General features: G+C 42.0%; 2 protein-coding genes across 26 annotated transcripts in view; both read right to left on the bottom strand.

The window, feature by feature from the left end:
* The window catches only part of clasp2 (cytoplasmic linker associated protein 2), a 74,584-nt gene extending 61,494 nt beyond the window's left edge, over positions 1 to 13,090 (bottom strand). For 16 of the 25 annotated variants that reach the window (XM_010796824.1, XM_010796827.1, XM_010796820.1 and 13 more), the window contains exons 1-4: positions 12,185 to 13,089; positions 5,772 to 5,850; positions 1,953 to 2,056; positions 1,119 to 1,210 (exon numbers count right to left, since the gene is read on the bottom strand). In XM_010796824.1, the coding sequence (XP_010795126.1) occupies positions 1,119 to 1,210; positions 1,953 to 2,056; positions 5,772 to 5,850; positions 12,185 to 12,382 (473 nt within the window). In that variant the 5' untranslated portion in view covers positions 12,383 to 13,089. Of the gene's footprint in view, positions 1 to 1,118; positions 1,211 to 1,952; positions 2,057 to 5,771; positions 5,851 to 12,184 lie in introns of all 25 variants that reach the window. The other 9 variants (XM_010796814.1, XM_010796825.1, XM_010796816.1 and 6 more) reach the window with 2 other exon arrangements.
* Positions 13,091 to 13,768: 678 nt separating this feature from the next.
* On the bottom strand, positions 13,769 to 18,919 carry fbxl2 (F-box and leucine-rich repeat protein 2). Its single transcript, XM_010796812.1, has 5 exons — positions 18,868 to 18,919; positions 17,034 to 17,078; positions 16,715 to 16,771; positions 16,416 to 16,628; positions 13,769 to 15,917 (listed from the first exon to the last, which is right to left on the bottom strand). The coding sequence occupies exons 1-5, from the start codon at positions 18,910 to 18,912 to the stop codon at positions 15,810 to 15,812; spliced, it is 468 nt and encodes a 155-aa protein (XP_010795114.1). The 5' UTR covers positions 18,913 to 18,919; the 3' UTR covers positions 13,769 to 15,809.

The following is an 18,919-nucleotide window of genomic DNA, read 5'->3' as shown; positions in this document are numbered from 1 at the left end:
GTATAAGAATGCAAACATTAAGATCTGTTCTGTTTACATTGATTATAGTCTATTATCAATTCAGGTTAAAGGTCACATGTCATGCTTTTCCGGTTATTACCCGTCCCCTTGTGTGTTATGAAGGTTTTTCTGCATGTAAACGGTGTGCAGAGTCAAAACCCTCAAAGTACACCCTGTAGCGAGTAAAACTCTAAAACAGAAAATACCTCCCCAAAACGTCTCGTTGGTGAAACATCATCATGACATCATCATCCATTTCATTCTTCCGGGTACGTGCTTACGAAAGCACGTACCCGGAACTAAATGGGCCAATCCGTGGAGCCGTTACGTTACGTCCGCGGAGCCGTTATGTTAAGCCCCCGCTGATTGGTCCAAATTGACCAATCCACACACACACTCAGTGCAGGCAGCCCTGCTGATTTCTCCTCCCTGGTTGCAGGCTGATAACAGACAGTTCGGATCGCGCAAAATTCTCTCTGCAGACCCATTCTCACAGCGTTTATCAACCTATAAACCTTTTTCTTACTCAATATCAAGCCACACTTATTGTTTTTATTTCGGCTGTGACTTTGTGTGTGTTCAGGTTGAGTTTGGCTGTGTTTGGCTGTGTATAGCTAAACAAGGAAATCACGGAGGGGGGGGTGCCGTGGAGCTGCAGCGAGCCGTTTAGTGGAGAAAGTGAATACTGCTGAATACACATACTTTACAGAGATGCTGTATGCGAAACCAATGTGAGTTTGGAAAATTGCACAGTATTTTTCTATTTTAGTATACCTCAACAACGGAATTATGATCAGTGGAAATGGCATGTGACCTAAGGATTAGTAACTTAGGCTTTTCCGCAAGTAAAACACATGATGGGTGTTTTTCAACAATTTTTCTATTAGGCATTAAAAGATTATTGGTCAATCCTGAGTATAGGATTAAGATAGCAAACTCTCTGTCATAAAATACCTTCAGTATATCATTAATAAATCAATGAGTTGGTTTAGACTAATGTGTGAGCTGCCCACCGGATAAGAATACATATGCATGCATTTAATAGCTTTAAAATGTCCAGTGTTTTCTTTCACATTTCACCCTGGAAGTGATACGGTGGCGAGGGGGAAGTTACTCACGTGCTGAGCGTGGCAATGAGACAGAGGCAGATTCCTTCTCGACTGCGGAAGTTCTTGTGTTTAAAACCAGGAAGTAGCCTTTCCCAAACGAACTGAAGGAGAGAGAGAAAAAGGGAGAGATTGACTGAAAGAATGAGAAGTGGAAGCTTCTGCCAGGCAGTTCATCGGGGGGTAGAGCAGATTTCACAGCTAGTGTGCTCTGTGTAGCCAACACAGAGCACAGTGGAGATGTAGAAGTGTAATTCCTTTAACACCCAGGCGAGGGAGCCCAAACACAGAGCTCCTCTGAAGTGAACATTTAATGATGTAATTTAATGAGGTGGCTGTGATTTATCTGCCGTCTGTTTTTCGTCTCAATAGTGCATTCTTCCTGAAAACTGGAATCACTAGAGTTTATCTGAAGCTTAAATGTTGTAGAGATAACTCCTTATTTCGACTTCCAAAATCAGCTGCATAATATAATGCTTACATAAGCATCAGCAGGAACATGCAGAAACGAACATTAGTCAAAAAAATATATTATTATAGTTTTTGAACCTATGTTTTTTTTTTTTTTAAGGAATATATAAATACCATTTGTGGCCAATTTTGACAGAAAGAGTCCTTTAACAGTAAGCAGCCGAACACAATGCAATACGGTTTTTAACATTTACTAATCAGCGTCTACTGTCAGTCACTGAACTTGAAACACATCAACAGTCCTGAGACTTTTTAAGGATCAACATCTACATTTCTCCTAAGTTGTGTTTGAATGCCTTGTCCATAAAATATTATATGTATTGATATGACGTAAACATTTGTGAGTGAGTGAGTGATTGAGTGTGTGTTTCTCACCATGGGCGAGGCACTCTGCTCCATACAGCGCAGGATAAGAGCTTGGCTGTTCTCCCTGACCTGGTCCTTCCCATCGCCCAGCCGGTCCACCAGAGCTGGAAGAACTACAGGCAGAAAGGGTTAATAAAAGTTAATAAATGAAAATTGCAGTTTAAAAAGTGTACTATTTACATGAAGTACAGGGAACATGAGGCCACACATGAAACTGAGACAAGAAAAGACAAAGGACAACAAATAGACACTGCCCCCATGTGGAGTACTCTTAAAACATGTTAACACACAAACATACTGTATGTGTTTATCATTAGCTACAGTATGCGATTGTGTGAAAGATGACATAAAACACATTGAAATGTAAAGGCTTGAGCAATACCAACATCAACACCAAGGCTCTGATAAAACCAGAGCAAAGACTATAGGACATGAGAAATGGACCGTGACTAAAATAGTGTCATATCATCAAATGCTCTCGTGTCACTTCCACTTTATCTAACACACAACTGCTCCAGTGGCACGGTCTATGTAACGCAGTGACGTGCGCTGTACAGAATTAAGAGTAAGAGCCTTTAGATGCTGGCACTGAAATGTACAGATTTTGGCAATAACACAAAATGCTTCAGATGGTTATTATAATCCTCTGTGCAATTTCAAACTGAGCTGGCAGAGAGCCCTCAGCTTCAAGTGTTTTTGTAGCTTTAATATCTGATAAACAGCTACTCGACAGTTTTTAATCTGAAGATCATATTAAGGTGAACATTATAAATATAATATTAAGTGAAGAGAGTGTTGGAAGTCTTTTTTATGAAAGTATGGTGTTATTAAGTATTTCCCATTAGCAAAACATTCCATAAAATGATGAAAATCAACTATTTGTTCCTAAATAATGTCAATATCCTCAGATACATCTTATTCCTCTCTGCCATACACTGACATCGAGGTCCAAAAGCTATTACATTGCCCAAGCTTATTATTATTTAATTCAAAAAATCTAAAATGAACAACATGCAACGGTTGTCCTTTTCCATAACCCTGTTGGAAAATCTAAAATGTCAAATCTGGTGAATCTTTTCCTTTTTTATCAAATGCCAAAACGTTCTGAGTTACATCAAACCCAAAACCTCCCTTTGACATCAGCGCCATGAATGAGATAACAATACACACAGAAGGGCATGACCACCCACACACACACATACCAATCCTAGTCTGAAGCTTCAGCGAAGGGAGTGATGTCACCTCTCCTTTCCTGCGGTGCGTGTGTGTGCGCGTACATTATGTTGCCATAACAGCTAGTTGCGTTGGCAACAAGGACAATACCCTCAAACATAAAACATGACAGGGGGGCATTGTTGCACACAACATCATCTGCTGTAGTAAGCATGAAAACACACATACAGCGAACACAATTTGCTGGTGTGTGGCATGTTGCTTAATCTTTTTCCAACAGGGCGATCAAAGTGGCCCACAGCTGCCGGGCCCCTTACGTCACTATGTTTTGATTCATCACTTAGAAACAAGACATTCTTGTGAAGTGAAAAGCACTTCTTTTTGTGATATGAGTATTTCACTTTTCTCAGGGCTGTAGCAAATAGTTCAGAGCTTTTGACGTTAACATTAAGATTTTGAAATCTATTTATATTTATTATGTTTAAACTAGGGCTGTCAAACGATTAAAAATGTTAATCACAGCTTAAAAATTAATTAATCATGATTAATCACCATTCGAACTATGTCCAAAATATGCCATTTCTTTATGTATATTGTTGTGGGAATGGAAAGATAAATGAAAGAAGGCGGATATATCCATTTAACATACAGTAGTATGTATGTATGTATTATAACATTGTTCTGTGTGTCAAAATGAAAGACAGCCCACACACCTATCAATCATCAAACCGTGGGGTCTTATTTCATTACGTGTTGATTTCTATCAACACGTAATGTTGTATCGATGTAGGCCTATATAGAGATGCACTACCGCAAAAGCAGCGCCATATATATAGACTATCTATATGGCGCTGCGCAAAAGTATTCTCCGTCGGGACTTCCTGCAACAACACCACGCCGTTATCTTGATTCTGATTGGCCAGAAGACATTATCAAAGATGTTCTATTGAGAAGACGATCACTACGTGACAAAAGTTTTCAAAACCGCTTCTAGCCTCCGGTATTTCCAGACAAGTGGCTACTGAAATCAATCTTACTAACTGCTGTCTGTGCAATTTACTCGGCGCGAGTTGGCGGACTTTATTTTGCTTACTTTAACATCATTGTTCATGGTGGGGCTAAGGTGGGGCTAAGCCATTTCTTGGTATGGCTGTAGCCTACCCCAGCGCTGCCACTGGTGGAATGTATGGGGCGGGCCATTCTGCACATGCGTTAAATGCGTTAAATATTTTTAACGCAGTTAATTCAAAAAATTAATTACCGCCGTTAACGCGATAATTTTGACAGCATTAGTTTAAACTCATGGTTCTGCACAGTTGCAGATAAAAGATACACAAATTATATTAGTGTTATACTTTGAATTGTAGAGACAGAGTCCAAGGAGAATCTACTTCTACAAATAGACTGTCTGTAACTCACATTTCTAATAAAGTCAAAAATCTAAATCTATTGAAAAAAAATAGGTCTAATTTTATTTAAATTCATGTGTTATCAGATGTATTCAAATTGAGGATTTAGATTATTTTTTGTATTAATACAACACGAGGACAGAAAAGTAAATCCTCATTCAAAAATCTTAGAAGCATCAAACGTTAAAAAGAATCACACTTGGTACAGCCCGACCGCACAGTGCCAAAGTGAACACATACGGTGTGATGGCAGCAGGCCTGACTCAGTCCTGTAGATCAATACGATTGCTCAGTGTCAATGATCTCATCCTCCGAGCCTCCGATTGTGTGTGTGTGTGTGTGTGTGTGGAGGGTGGCTGAGTGCAGGGGGAAGGAGAGAGAGCACAGGAAAGGAGAGATGGAAGTCGGAGGGAGGGAGATTCCAGAGGCAGCAGTGGCTCAGAGATGTTTTTACCATCAATCTGAAACACACACTTCTATAACACACTCACACAGGGCTAAGGCTTCGGTAAAGACAGTGAGCCAAATAGTGTGTGTGTGTGTGTGTGTGTGTGTGTGTGTGTGTGTGTGTGTGTGTGTGTGTGTGTGTGTGTGTGTGTGTGTGTGTGTGTGTGTGTGTGTGTGTGTGTGTGTGTGTGTGTGTGTGTGTGTGTGTGTGTGTGTGTTGGCAGACTTTTTCTCTGTGTGACAGGTCCAGTCATCTCAGAGGTGATCTGCAGGATTGAGTGTGATTGTTGGTGACGAGAACCAGTCTGCCTGACAAAGACAGCAGGGGACACCTTCAGAGGGCACACACAAGGGCTGGCACAGACAGAACACAGACACACTCACTCACTCAGAGAGGGAGAGCATGAAATTGGATACAAGATTCAGTGTATGAGGTCATATAAATGTGAGGTGTGGTTTTGGTGTGTAATAGACTGAGCTACAGCATGGCAGACAATTTAGAGCCTAAATATAGAGAGCAGAGGGTGTACTGTATGGCAGAGAGGAGGTGGTGCCAGGCTTTAGAGCCGCTGCTGCTGGTCTGTCTCAGAGGAACCACAAAGGGGAAGTGAAAGACAAAATGGTAGGACAACAATTTTTTTGAAACAATACAATAACCTTGAGCTTGATTATTTATTAAACGAATCGCCATCTACTTATTGGTTTGAGAATTATCAGATTCGAACACTTTGAATGTGATACAAATACAGAGACATGATGAATAGTTTCATTCAGGGTGGGAGTGGGATAGATGTCTCACCTGTGCACAGGTATCCTCTGAACCGCTCTCCCAGCCGGTCCACAAAGGCACCGCAGATGTCTATTCCCAGCAGCGCCACCTACACAACAGAGTGGAACAAAGACAAATGTTATAGTAAGCCTCACACTATAATATTTAATAGCAGTCTCTTGTATTTATCATGTCAACAAACACATTTTTTCCCCGACCTGAGTCCCTGTCTGCCTACACATTCACCCTAGTGGCAGCAGTCAAATTAGGACAAATTGGCTGAAAATAAAATAAGGCTCTCATGCAGAGGTTTAAACAACATTTAAAGTCTTCATGTTTCAGTGTCCAATATTCAAAGATTATTTATATTCATTGTAAAACACAAGTTGGTGCAACACAATGCAGGTAAAGTTCCAAGTTATTTAACAAGAAAAACAAAAAAGGAGACAAAACTGCTTTTGTAGTTTGAAGGATGAGATAAGAGTCTCAGCCTGAGGAAAGAATGTGCTCTATAGTCTGGAGTTATGACAGCGGATACTTCTGTATCTCTTGGCACCTTATATAGATACAAAGAAATGCTGAATCAAACTTTCTCCTGAGGTTTGCTGACTCAAACAGCAGAGTCTGAGAATGTTCATGCTGTCATGTTTAAGGAATCAAGTCTCTCCTTGTCTCCTTTTTAAGATGTAGGCCGGTCAGTCTGCAGACAGCTTTTTGAAAAAAGATTTCAGCCCCCAAATCTCAGATATCTGGAGCCTTGTAGTGTGAGAAACTAGTACTGTACCATTCAGAGGATGGCAACAGTGAATTATAGTTTTTTTTTTAAAACGGGAATTGTACCAGGAATTTGATACTAAGACTGTGACAGTGTAATATGTTTGTAAACATTGAAGTGTACAAAGCCTTACATTGTATTCACAGAGTATATATATTGTACAGTGAGTGTAAAATATATACATTGAGCGACTCCATCCACCTTTTATGTTGAAATGAAATGCCAAAAATAAAATACAAAAACATAACATCCAAAGACCACCCCTGAAGTCCTCCATCTGACACAATACACAACCACTTTTTATCACAATATTAATAAGTGCAGATACCCGAGTCAGCTCAAATCACAGTGGATTTCTCAGTTCAGGTTTTTCATACCAGCGTTCTGAAGTAGTGCAATTTACTGAGGTTTAATATGTGTTTATGGATAAAGTGATAGTACTTTTTTAAAAGGTGTAAGACAGGCAATTATATGTAACACTGAAATGTTTGACATTTGGTTTGGGGGAATTTTACCTTTATCTCCACTTTCTCAGAGTCATAAACTTAGTCATTTCTTATGGCAGACCCCTTTTTAAAGTATCTGGAGCAGTCGGAGGTTTTATCAAACAGTAATATATATCTTGGCTGAATTGTTGAGTGCCTATGGGATCAAATAACATAATCATGATCTCAAAGGCATCCAGGAATTGAGCAAATCCAAGAAAGTAAACTAGGGGGGTTTGAGGGGGCGCCTTTTTTCCAAGCTTTGTCTGAGAGGAGGCCCACAGTCTCAGAGTTAGACAACCGTTGCTCTAATTAACAACCAAACAAAACCGATCAGAAACTAACATAATATCTTATTACTTAAGCAACTGTAGAGTGTAGAATACATAAATAATGCATGACGACCCTAACTCAAGACACTTAATCATCTCTCCTGTCTATCACCACTGGCTTATGATGTGATATTTAGGGGGAAGGTACACTGGACTTTTTGTCTTGTGGTAAAGCTGAGTTTTCCACTGTGTTTCTGATTAGGATCACATCCCACACTGCGCTGTGCTCCTGGAATGCTTGTGTTGGCAGCGCCGCAGTAAAACTGAGCAGTCCAAAAAGAAAATCCATTAAACGTTTCTCTCCAGACTCCTCTTCCATAAGTCGGGAGTAAGGCTGCAGTTTTTTCCCTATTTTAGTCAAAGGGAAGACTGAAGAGCAAAGCCAGGTAACCACAAAAACAAAAGGGGGGAGGATGGGGGCGATGAGGAAGAAATGCAGGGACGAAGGCCAAGCAATACCACAGAAAACAAAAATCACCTGGAGAAGAAACATGAGCTCCAGGTCACTATAGCCGCGTTTTCCCACTTTAGTACCGATATAGTTCCGAAATGTCGCGTTCACACCAAAAAGAGCCGGAACTAAAATTAGTTCATGAGAACCTTTTTTACCCCCTGCTAGAGAGCAGGTACTTTCGTGGGAGAAAGAGGTTCCTATGTCTGATTGGCTGGGCGGAATGCAAACCACGCCCCGTAAAACTCCCAGAAAGTTTTGTGAAGCCGCCATTTTATTATCCTCGCATTAGCATTATTAGCATTAGCCCAGCGCACAAATGCAGAGAGACTAACTTATGGCAACACAAAAGAAAACATGGGAGCGGTGGAGATGAGGAGGTGTCGGCGTTGTGGCGATTTACTCGGAAGGCTTCAGTAGAAGCTGCTGGGAGTCCCAGCAGCTTCTACTGAAGCCAGTCCCCAACTCCGGGGACTTCGGGTGGCAGTATACGCCGTGAAGTTGTTTGCGGCCTGCCAGTAAACCCAAAGCAGAAGAAGAAGAAGTGACGTCAGCGGCTTCCTTTGCCTAATCCTCCCCCAGGGACTTATTCCGGTGTGAACACGATCTGTACTTAGTTCGTGAGAACTAAAGCGTTCTCATGAACCTTTGTGGGAAAAGTACTGCGGTGTGAATGCGCCTAATGATGACTCTGTAATCCTGACCTAATTTAGGGGGAGGGAGGAAAAACAGTGCAGGCAGGAAGCAGCTCGCGGCCTCCCCTCCTCCACCCAGCACCCCAACAAGCTTGGCACCCACAATCATATGGCATCTTCCCTCGGAGATAGGCAGAGGAGGAGATAGAAGAGGCTGTGCATGTTCTCTACCTTTGACAGGAAGACATGGGTCGGCATCAAAAGAGACTGAGGGGGCAGATTTTTCCTGTTGTAAAAACAATATGACTACATTTGAGGAGGGAATTATGGAGGAAAGAAGAGGTGGGAGGCAAAATAAGCACTTGGGCATCACCCCAAATATTTCAAACATAGGGCAAGCGGAGGTGGGTGGGTCTACCTAACCAAAGCATCTTTAGAGGGCAATCTTCAAAACATCAGTGTGACTGAGGTATGCTCAGGAAAAAAGGGTAAATATTTAGTCCAGTATGAATGGTTCTTTGTGAAGACTAAGGTTGGAGCGTATGTTGGCTTAGCCGGCTAATTCACATACCATGTTCAGGTTTACTCTGGATTCTAGACAGGCTTTAAGTGATTTAAAAAGGTCCAAAGTTCTCACAGCCACATTTAGAAGTGCACAGAATGTGCTGAGTGGAGATCGATGCTCAAAACAACTAGAAAGACAATTGAGGAGTGAATACCTCTGCCATGGCAGCAAAATGCTCTCATTATGATGCAAAGGTGAAAAAATAGACTGTTGGTTGGACTGAATAAGTTATTTGGGGATGTAACCATAAGCTCTGTGATTAATCATAACAACAACACAACTCAATTTGTTAATAAATAACTATTATTTTGCATTCTTATAGATTGCAAAAAATACAAATGTTGGTAGTCCGCTTTATGGCTTATTCCAGAGTGAATGGAAGCCTTTCTTAGTTCAAATCCCTGCTTAAGCTGCGGGACTGTGGAGTTGGTAAATCGATGTTAGAACATATTTTCGTGCTACAAAGCAATGGCAAAATGTTGAGATGATACTAGTAGTGCCAGATTAAATATTAGGACATTTTATTGCCATATTAACCCAGTTACATTTCAATTATAATAAACACAACTCTCCACAAAGAGAGGTGCCCAACATTACTGAGGGTTATTACAAATAAAGCTGGACTTTGTCTTTTAACTATTATTCTACTGATAATAAAGCAAACAAAAACATCTAAAAATCTGAAAGCAAGTATCTTCACTCGAAGGTTTATACAGTGAAACATCTGCAGGGGGAGTTGAGTTTACAGGAAAAGCAGGCTAACATAAAAATAGATTAATTGATTGAAAGAGAAATAACATAATATATTATCACGGCGGTGAATATATTTAATCTTTAAATACTGAAATAAGACTTGAGCCTGTGTGTATTGTACCGTAAACCCTGCACTGTGATAAATACTGTATCAAAAATTGAGTTAAACATTATGAAGCATATTTTATACTCTTTATTTGAGCAAAATCACAAGGATCAGAGTGTTTCGTGAAGCCAGCCTGGTAGCAGTATCAACCCTCGATCAATAAAGTCAGTGTTCAGTCGTTTCTGCCGCCCATAAATGCAGCATGCAATATTAATCCCTCTGTTTACGTCCCTCACAGGAGCGCTGAGGCCTCTGTGATGCAGTGAGAGTGGAATCTACAGTCCTATCTATTGATTGAGGAAAGAAAGGAGAAGGTGTAATGGATCCATTGTTAAAAACAGACCCAGACAAGGACAAACAAGTGAAACAGGGCCATGGGACGATTTGTATCCATACCCAAAAGAGGAACTTGGATGCGACAGTCGCCTTCCACAAACATTGAATCTATTTAAGAGTCCTGACTGGTGTTTTCCTTTGCCCCATTTAGCCCTCAATTGTTTTCAACTCTTTGATTCTCCCCCACATTTCAACTCTGCATCATCTCTCCATTAATCCCTCTCTCTGTGCTGACTCAGCATCTTGCTTATAGCCAACTCTTCTGTCCTTCTGGCTGACAGGGCGCCAATAAGCATCACTAAAAGCCTGCTGTGCGAGGGACTCTGGGGATCACAACTCACTGGCTCATCACTGCCAGACATTGAGCTCAAGTTACTGTATGTGTCATCACAGCAAATCTGAACAAAGGGATGCTTTGGCTTGTTACAGCTAGAGATGAAACCCTTGGTAGGCAGATGTAATTGGTGGCAAAGGTTCACATCACACATGGTGGATAGGAATGGGTAGCAAGTTCAATTTAAAAGGCGTATGTCAACAAAAGGACAAAATGTTTAAGGACATTTTTTATACCCCTGGAACGAGACTTAAAGAGCAGTGTTTCCCCTAGGTTTACTGCTTTGGGGGGGGGGGCATTGGGATATATATATATTTTTTTTTTTAAATCCTCTGGAGCAGAGAGAGGAGCTGTGTGTGGATTATTTTTATTGATTAATGCATCAGTGTTTCTTAGGGTCAAATACACTAAACTCACAACTTAAAATGAAAGCGTTTAGTTTATTTAATAAACTTGGAGTCCCAGTTCACCTCCTGGGCCCTGCCGTGGTGCCCTTGAGCAAGGCACCCCCCATTGCTCCCCGGGCGCTGTACAATAGCTGCCCACTACTCCTAGACTCCTGGTACTAGACTCCTGGTGCTAGACTCCTGGTGCTAGACTCCTGGTACACGAGCACATGTTCAATGTGAAAAGTGACAGTAGATATAGATTAGTTGCAATTTGGAGCTGTATATATAAAACATATATGTTTTTGAATTTCAGGGGGGGGGCGCGGGGCTCCGTTGGCAGGGCACAGCGCACCTCCAAGACAATGGTAGGGGAAACACTGAAGAGGATGCTTCTGTAACGCAACATTTTCACACTCTTCGAGTCTTACTGATTTCTGCATCTCAGTGCATATCATTTAATCAAAGCAAAACGATATTTAAAAGTCAAATTTCAGCACGCTTTGAAAAAGGATTTCAGACTGTTTTGACTGGATCTTTGTGATACCTTGGCAAAAATGTCACATTCCTGCATTTCTGAGATATGGCAAAGCGTGTAGACAAGGCCGTCACACACAAACAGAGCATGAAACAGCAATATGAAAAAATATGAAACGGCAAAAAGGGAGATTGAGATTATGTGTCTGTAAGAGAGAGAGAGCAAAGGATGGAGAGAAAGCATCGGGTACAACAATGAGTCTGCTGACCCCTCCCCCATCCAGGGCTACAGTCGTCTACAGTCCTGACAATGGGTCCTCAACACAGACACACAGTCTCAGCCAATACAACCATATAAACTCCGACAAACCACAGGAATGCCCTGCAAACGTCCAACTCTGTCACTGGGGTTGCATTTAAATATGTCTGCCTATTGTGATCCAGAAATACTACTAGGGTGACACAGATAAACACAAAGCCTTCCGTTTTTATAGATTTTCTAAGATTATACATTGAATACAAAAAAATGAAAATAATATGTGTTTCCTCTGTCTTGGCTGATAAGAAAAAGTGGCAACCCGTTTAAAATATCTGGCTTAAAGAATTGTAATTAAATATCCATCTTTATACCATTAGGTGATGACAGCCCGTTTGAAATCCATTATTTCTGCTAGAGTTTGTAACATCTTAAACCTTTTTGCAGCTCACAAGCTAAACTAGTGGATAAGTATTAATAAACAACATGAGGGGCTGGCTGCTGCAGTGACACTGCAATACCCCGATGTGTTGACAGGCCAAGATTTCTCACCTTGAAATTGCTGGAGTTCACCCATCCTGCCAGCTCGTCGATGGTTTTATCGAGCCGGGGTTTGTCCTGCTCCACGTCCGAGGAGCGGTCCGGATCATTCAGGTAGTCAATGAGGTCCTGACCCACCTGCAACCTGCGGCTAACATCTTTCTGCACTAACTGCTGGTAAAAATAGTCCATATTGTCATGATCCTCCATTGGGCACTCAGGTCCGTGTGGCCAGCCACTGAAGCCGGCCGAAGATAGAAGACAGTGGTCGGTGGGACGGGGTATAAAGGACAGTGGAGGGGCAGAGAGACTGTGCAGTCTGGATTGTGTTTAATTTATGATTGAAGATCAGTCTGCAATCCTTAAAAAAAAACGAAGAGAGATTATTTAATCCCACAAATCATCTCTGCCAAAAAAACTATACTTTGTATGACAAAGACTTTACGTTAGCTCGCTAGCTTACTTATTGAGCAACATTAGCTGCGAAGGTTCATTTAAAACTTAGAGAAAGTTCCAGAAATGTGTAATTGTAGTTGCACACAGCAGGTTTCTTCAATATGCCAACATCAAAACAAGCCTGGCTAATTGTTATGCTAACAAAGATAGCACGTAGCCAGTTAGCACAGCGACCCAAACAAGGGTAGAGCTTCCCATCCGCTAGCCGGGCAGCTAACGTTATGATCCGCAGGCCGGACGCCTGGCTCCGCTCTTTAGTCCATGACCACGGGCTGAAGAGTCCTCAGAGCGGTCTGTTGTGTACTCTTTTAGCGGTAAAGTTGCATCAAACTTCAAAAATAGTTGCTCAACTCCAGTCCTGCAGTACTGCTTTCTCTTTAGTCCAGGAATAATCGCTGCTGCCGCTAAACCCGTTTAGTGGCGCTGAAAGCTCGCGGCTACCGGTCGGTGACTGAAACCGATAAACGATCAGAGGGGTCCTCAGGCACCGCACAGCTAGCCAGTAACATGCCTGATCAAAAATGAAGAATCATGAAGAGTACTGTGGAGTGCAATGTGCTTAAACAGTAAGAAGATACTCATACTAAGTCAAATTATATGTTTTCAATAGTTATTGCTAGATGTTTAATGTTTTCTCTAATAAAATCATGAATGAGACAGACCGCACTGTGTGTGGGTGTGTCTGCAGCCTACACGGCCCCTGGGTGACATCTAGCGGCTCAGCGCTGTTGGAGCATTCAGTTTGCCGCAGTTTACTATAAAGTACTCTTATATTGCAGCACTGTGGTGAGAAGTAACCAAGTAAAATAAAGAACATTTTGAGTTGTTACATTTTCTGCTACAATATACATCTACTCCAGAGGCTAATATTTTACTTCTTAATTAACTACATGTATTTGAACTTGCTTTAGTTAGCCTATTTTCTATATCAAAACATAATCAACATATTTGTTATATTGATGTATACAAAAGTATTGTGATCCCAAGATACATTTACAAACTAACAAGACACATTTTAATTAATATATTTAAACAAATGTACGTAAATAAATTAAAATAGGCTCCACATTTACCAGCAGTAAAACCAAGGTGAATGTAACCCAGCAACCACTGGGTTATAGGAGAAAATAATCTCACACTAGAGACAAAGCACATTTACTTAGTCACTTTAATTTTTTCAGTTGTTTATTTTTTTTAATGTATTTCTTTATTTTCTTAAACATAAAACTGTTATACAGCTGTCAGAGAGAGGGCATTAGTATCACAGCCAGTGAAGTCAGCTTTGTATCCATCTGAGTCTTTTTTCAATCTTTCTGTCTGCTCTCCTTCTTAATTCCTATCCATTGTCCTGCCAATCTCCCCAGTTTTTGAGCACTTGGCCCCACACAGCACTTGCCAGTCTCAACATTGCGAGCTGCTTCTGTTGTGTTTTATTTTCATTGCTTCTTGTATGTGGCATGACATTTCCCATAGACACGTTAATCTGCATGGCAAAACAGATCATGTTGAGGTTCTGAACGAGTGCTTGTTTAGAGTCTCTTAACCTGTTACCTGTTGGTTCTGGAGCTGCATATCACATCCCTCTTGTCAAGTGTTTTGTAGGATTCGACCAGTTGATTGCTGATCAATTTAATGCATTAGATTTGCCAAGTGCTATTTATGAACCATTTCTCACGTGGTTCTTTATTAAGCAACACATTATTATATCCTACCTATCATCAGTAAATTGCCAATTAAACAACACTTAGACTAAAATAACTTTCAAATACACAAATTCCTGTGATTGTCAAAAAGTTGAAGCGCCTTTGCTCACATTCTCTAAACTATAATCTCAGTTTTAGGCAAATTTCCATTTTATTTTAAAGCAAAATTGCACCGAGGTGAGCCCTGATTTATGTCCTAGTGTACACAGCAATACATTTGATTAATGGACGTCACAGTCCAGTCAACAACTGTGGGTTAACCCCAATTATATAAGTGTACTAAACGCACTCTGAATAGTAGGGAGATTGGACATCCACCAATGTAAACATGTTTGTCTGTGGTGCTAACCTAATCCAGGTTGTAAACAAATGCTTAAGTGGTCAAGTAGGAGCTAGTGCACAGGGCTAATGACAGGATCGGATCAGGGCCTACGAGCCAACAGAACCAGGCAGAACACAGGAGAGGCCACACATCGCAGACGCATACACAGTCAACATAACGCTTTTAGACGCTGAGGGTCTGAATCATAGGTCCTTTTTTTGTTAAACATCAACAGTTACTTCTTTTCCATTTAAAAAAGAATGACGAACATAATCTTCCTCTCTGGATAAACAGGCATGGACAATTACAATAAGCATTTTAAAAAAGGAACTAATTTCCCCCCCCAATCTTTAGTGAATTGCCATAAGTGTGTACATTTTTTTTCCATTGCAAAACATTCTCTGTACAAACAGAATCTAAATCTCAACAAAAAGTTTCTCAGATGCACAAATGTCACATGTCCCATCCCATTATGTACTTCCTGCTTTCTCTCAACTCTTCCACACTACAGAGTTTAGTTGAATGTGCTGATCTTCTTATATCCAGAAAACCTGCCTTTCCCCCACCCCAGTGCTGCTCCCCCTCCATGCTGCGTGTTGTTGTTCAAAGCATAATGAATCACAGGATGGTCACATAGAGGCGTCATGTGATTGTTGAGATGATACTCCGCAGAGAGCCAACTGTATTCCAAGATGACATTTTCGTCTTTTTTTCATTTTCAGTTTGAACATGATGCATGTAGTTCCACTTTTCAGACCCCGTCCAACACCATCTCCAGATGCAGTCCTTTTTTCAGGGGTCTGAGGAGTAGGATGGAGTGGAGAACTTGTTTTTGTCTTTACAGTGAGAGAGAGAAAGAGAGATAAAAAGAGAGAAAGAGGGAGTCCATCCATCCATGTTCTCTCCACAAACCCCCATGCCCAAACCCCGGGCTGCTGCAATCCTTATCGGTGAGCACGAGGAGAGAGGAGGGGCGGATTCAACTGATCAGGGGCGATCAGTCTATGTATTGATCAGTGATCAGGAGTAGTGAGTGGGTCCAGCCCCTCCTCTCCCCTACACCTACCCCAGTCATCTCCCTTCCCCCATCCCATTCCCGCTCGTATCAGAGCAGCAGGACCTGCAGACAGAGGTGGCCCCCTCTGGCCCTCCACTGTCAGAGGATGATGCAGCAGCGACACAGACGCTGGCCACCTCCGTGTACAGAGGGAGGGGGTGTCACTGGGGCAAAGTAGGCGTGGACCTTGATCTCTGGAAGGTGGGCCTGTGTAGGTAGGACAGAGGAGTGTTAACACAAGGGAATAAAAACAAACAAGATACAAAGCACATCATCTGGATTTGCTTGTGTCCAGTCAACTGTTCTCCCTCAAAGAAATATTTTGGATGTAAATATCAACAGTAATAGAGAAGATCAGTACCACTCTGTTCCAACCTCTCATCCTTTTCCAAGATGTTAAACTATGTATCTTTCACTCAAATAAAAACTACTAATAACTCATATTTAATCCCTTTAAGTGTTTCAACATTTACAGTTAGTTATCCATTTATGTATAAACGTCTCACTCTCTCATTTGACTGCAATTACATCGAAATTGGTTTGGGCGGGGACCTGGCACTATACCTGTAAATTAATTACCACTGATCTAAGGTGTATGATTTTTAGATAAAATAAGGAACTCCCTGATCCAATTCCCAACGACAACTCATCATGTGTGATCAAAAAGCCTTTCATTTGAAATATTTGCCCATGATCTCCACTGACCCGGATGCGTTTGATGCCAGCCCTGGTGACCTGCTGACAGTCGTAGAGCTCGATGCGCTCCAGACGATGGCAGCTCTTCAGGTGCTCCAGAGTCACATCAGTGATGAGGGGGCAGTTGTCCAGCTCCACCACAGTGAGGCGCTCTTGGCCACAAGTACTGCTGCTCAGAGCTCTAATACCATCATCTGTGATCAGCTCGCAGTGGGACAGGGACTGTATGGGACACAGAAAACATGGTTGTAGACACACATAGATGGATTAAAGCTCCAGAAGCTGGTACTGCAGGTGCGAGTGTTTACCAGAGCTTGGAGGCGAGGGCAGTGAATAGAAAGCTGAACCAGGGTGTTATCTGTCACCTGAGGAGAGGAGAGGGTTGATCAACAAACTATTGACACATGTCTGGACAGTTAAGAGTCTTAAATCAGTTTTATGGAAACATTATTGTGTCTTCTTTTGTATCCCACTTAAATGTTTCTACCTTGTCAAACCCGGAAGAAAAAAAAGGTTTTAATATATAGTGTTATTATTAAAACATACATTAAATTGATAAAAAGCAAAAATGAATCCAGGTTCAACATAGATAATGACAGTAAATAAGGAAACCATAAATCGTCTTACCAAAATACATTCTTCTAAGTCCATTTTTTCAAGCTCATGACAGTTCTGTGAAGATAAATAGTAATCATTCAATGATACTTTAATCAGATATCAATGTGATAGGGAAGGTTAAAACAGAGGGTCACCAGACCCGGCGCCAGAACAAATCTAAAGGGAGGGCATATGATTTTCATGGGAGGGCACACAAAACCGTCATGTGCTGCGGGCCTGCGGCACAATATATATCAAACAGCAAGGCCAACAGCATTGCGTAAAGACGCACACGTATCGCAAATACATACAAAAATAAAAGGCAACATAGAAACCACTTTTGAAACATTGTGTGCGTGGCAGCACAAACACTGGTAAATCACAAGCAAGGCAGACACTGGGTAAGGATGGCAGCTTCCTCATCGTTGCACTCGGAGAGAAATAGTAGAGACGGAGACGATGAACTGTTTAGCCCGCCTTGGGCATGGTTTATTTTCCTATGCACTGCAGGTGCATCCTTTCACTAACTTAGAACATTATTTTGGCCAACTCTGCATCTTTGTGCAGCGTATACTCAAACAGTGATAGGAAGAGCCCACTGCCTGACTCGCGGACATGCTGTGGAGTGAATCGTGGTCACCCTCTGAGAGGGAGTTGGGTTGACAGCTAAAAAGCTATAATATCAACGACAGCTGACACGTAATAACGGTTCCGTGCAGCTGATCTGCACCAAAGTACTCATTTCCTTATTTGTTTCCTGGCGTATCTGTCTCTCTCTCCACAGAACTCTCACATGGAATGTGTTTCTTTTGATGCGTCATGCCTTAGCAGTTCTTATCAGTCTGTATGCGTGTTTCCAGTCGCAAAACCTTTTACAGTAGTGGCGCGCATCAGATGGAAGACGTATTTACTTTAAACTGTCTACAGGGGAAACAAAAGCTGCGTCTGCTTTTAACGTAATATTTCAAGCCATGGTCTGTTGTTGCACCATGCAGTGGCAAAAAGTGAGCTTCTTTCCTGAAAACAATCTCCCTGGTAACGATCCGTTTCACCTGGTTGGGTTTATTAACCCCAAGATCACCTGGGGGCGGTTGGTCTTTGAGCGGTTGCTGGCCCAATAGTACCTGTTTGATGTGCCGCAAGGTAGCGTCTGTAGTGGAGCACCGGCACCGGCACGGAGGAGGAAGGAGGAGGAGGGAGGAGATGCTGGCGGGTTGTGGTACAGGGTGTGTTGGCACGCAGGTGGTGATGGTAGGGGCCACAAGGAGCTGTGCCTGGAGGGCAGCGTTGGTGGCGGGCCCGCCTTGATGAGTCAAGGCTTGGCCTCTTACTCAGCCCCAGGGTTTGCGAGGTTCAGCTTGTTGACATAAGGCCGTGCTGCTGCAACGGCAGGTGCAGGGTCGCCAGCGCACCATCTGCTGCAGTTCTTTCATCACCCATTTCGTTTTAATAAAATCCTTGACCTTTTAAGCCATTTCTGATGTTCACTTTGTAATTCCAACAGAAAATGGGGTCCTACAGGAATGCACAATAAACAATAAACAAATCCAGACTTAGGCGGCAGATTGTGACGCTTGTGACATTGGTCTAAATGTGGACGAATCCAAATTCACAACAGACACATGAATTTATTGACGTAGCCTGCGATCTTTTTTAGTTACTATCGACATTCACCTACATCGTAGCATTAAAATTTCACAGTGTATTTATAATTAGAATATTTTTTTTAATTTTTATAAATAATAAAATCGTGTTTATTGGGGGAGGGCAGGAATGTCAAATGGAAGGGCCTGGCCCTCCCTGGCCCTCCCAGCGGGCGCCGGGCCATGAGGGGTCACGAGGAAAGAAAAACAAAGAGACTCACCCTGGCCAGCACGGTGACCCAGCGTCCGTGATTGCGTGTGAGCATCGTGCAG

The sequence above is a fragment of the Notothenia coriiceps genome, unplaced genomic scaffold, assembly GCF_000735185.1.
Source record: "Notothenia coriiceps isolate Sejong01 unplaced genomic scaffold, NC01 NC01_scaffold00037251, whole genome shotgun sequence".
NCBI classification, from domain to species: domain Eukaryota; kingdom Metazoa; phylum Chordata; class Actinopteri; order Perciformes; family Nototheniidae; genus Notothenia; species Notothenia coriiceps.
The sequence above is the reverse complement of the archived record's forward strand: the minus strand, read 5'-3'. Positions and strand labels throughout refer to the sequence as shown.

Coding starts and splice junctions, on each gene's coding strand:
- fbxl2 (XM_010796812.1), bottom strand. CDS start 18,912: ATGCTCACACGCAATCACGGACGCTGGGTCACCGTGCTGGCCAGG. Junction 17,079..18,867: donor GGGTCACCGTGCTGGCCAGG/GTGAGTCTCTTT, acceptor TTATCTTCACAG/AACTGTCATGAGCTTGAAAA. Junction 16,772..17,033: donor ACTTAGAAGAATGTATTTTG/GTAAGACGATTT, acceptor TCCTCTCCTCAG/GTGACAGATAACACCCTGGT.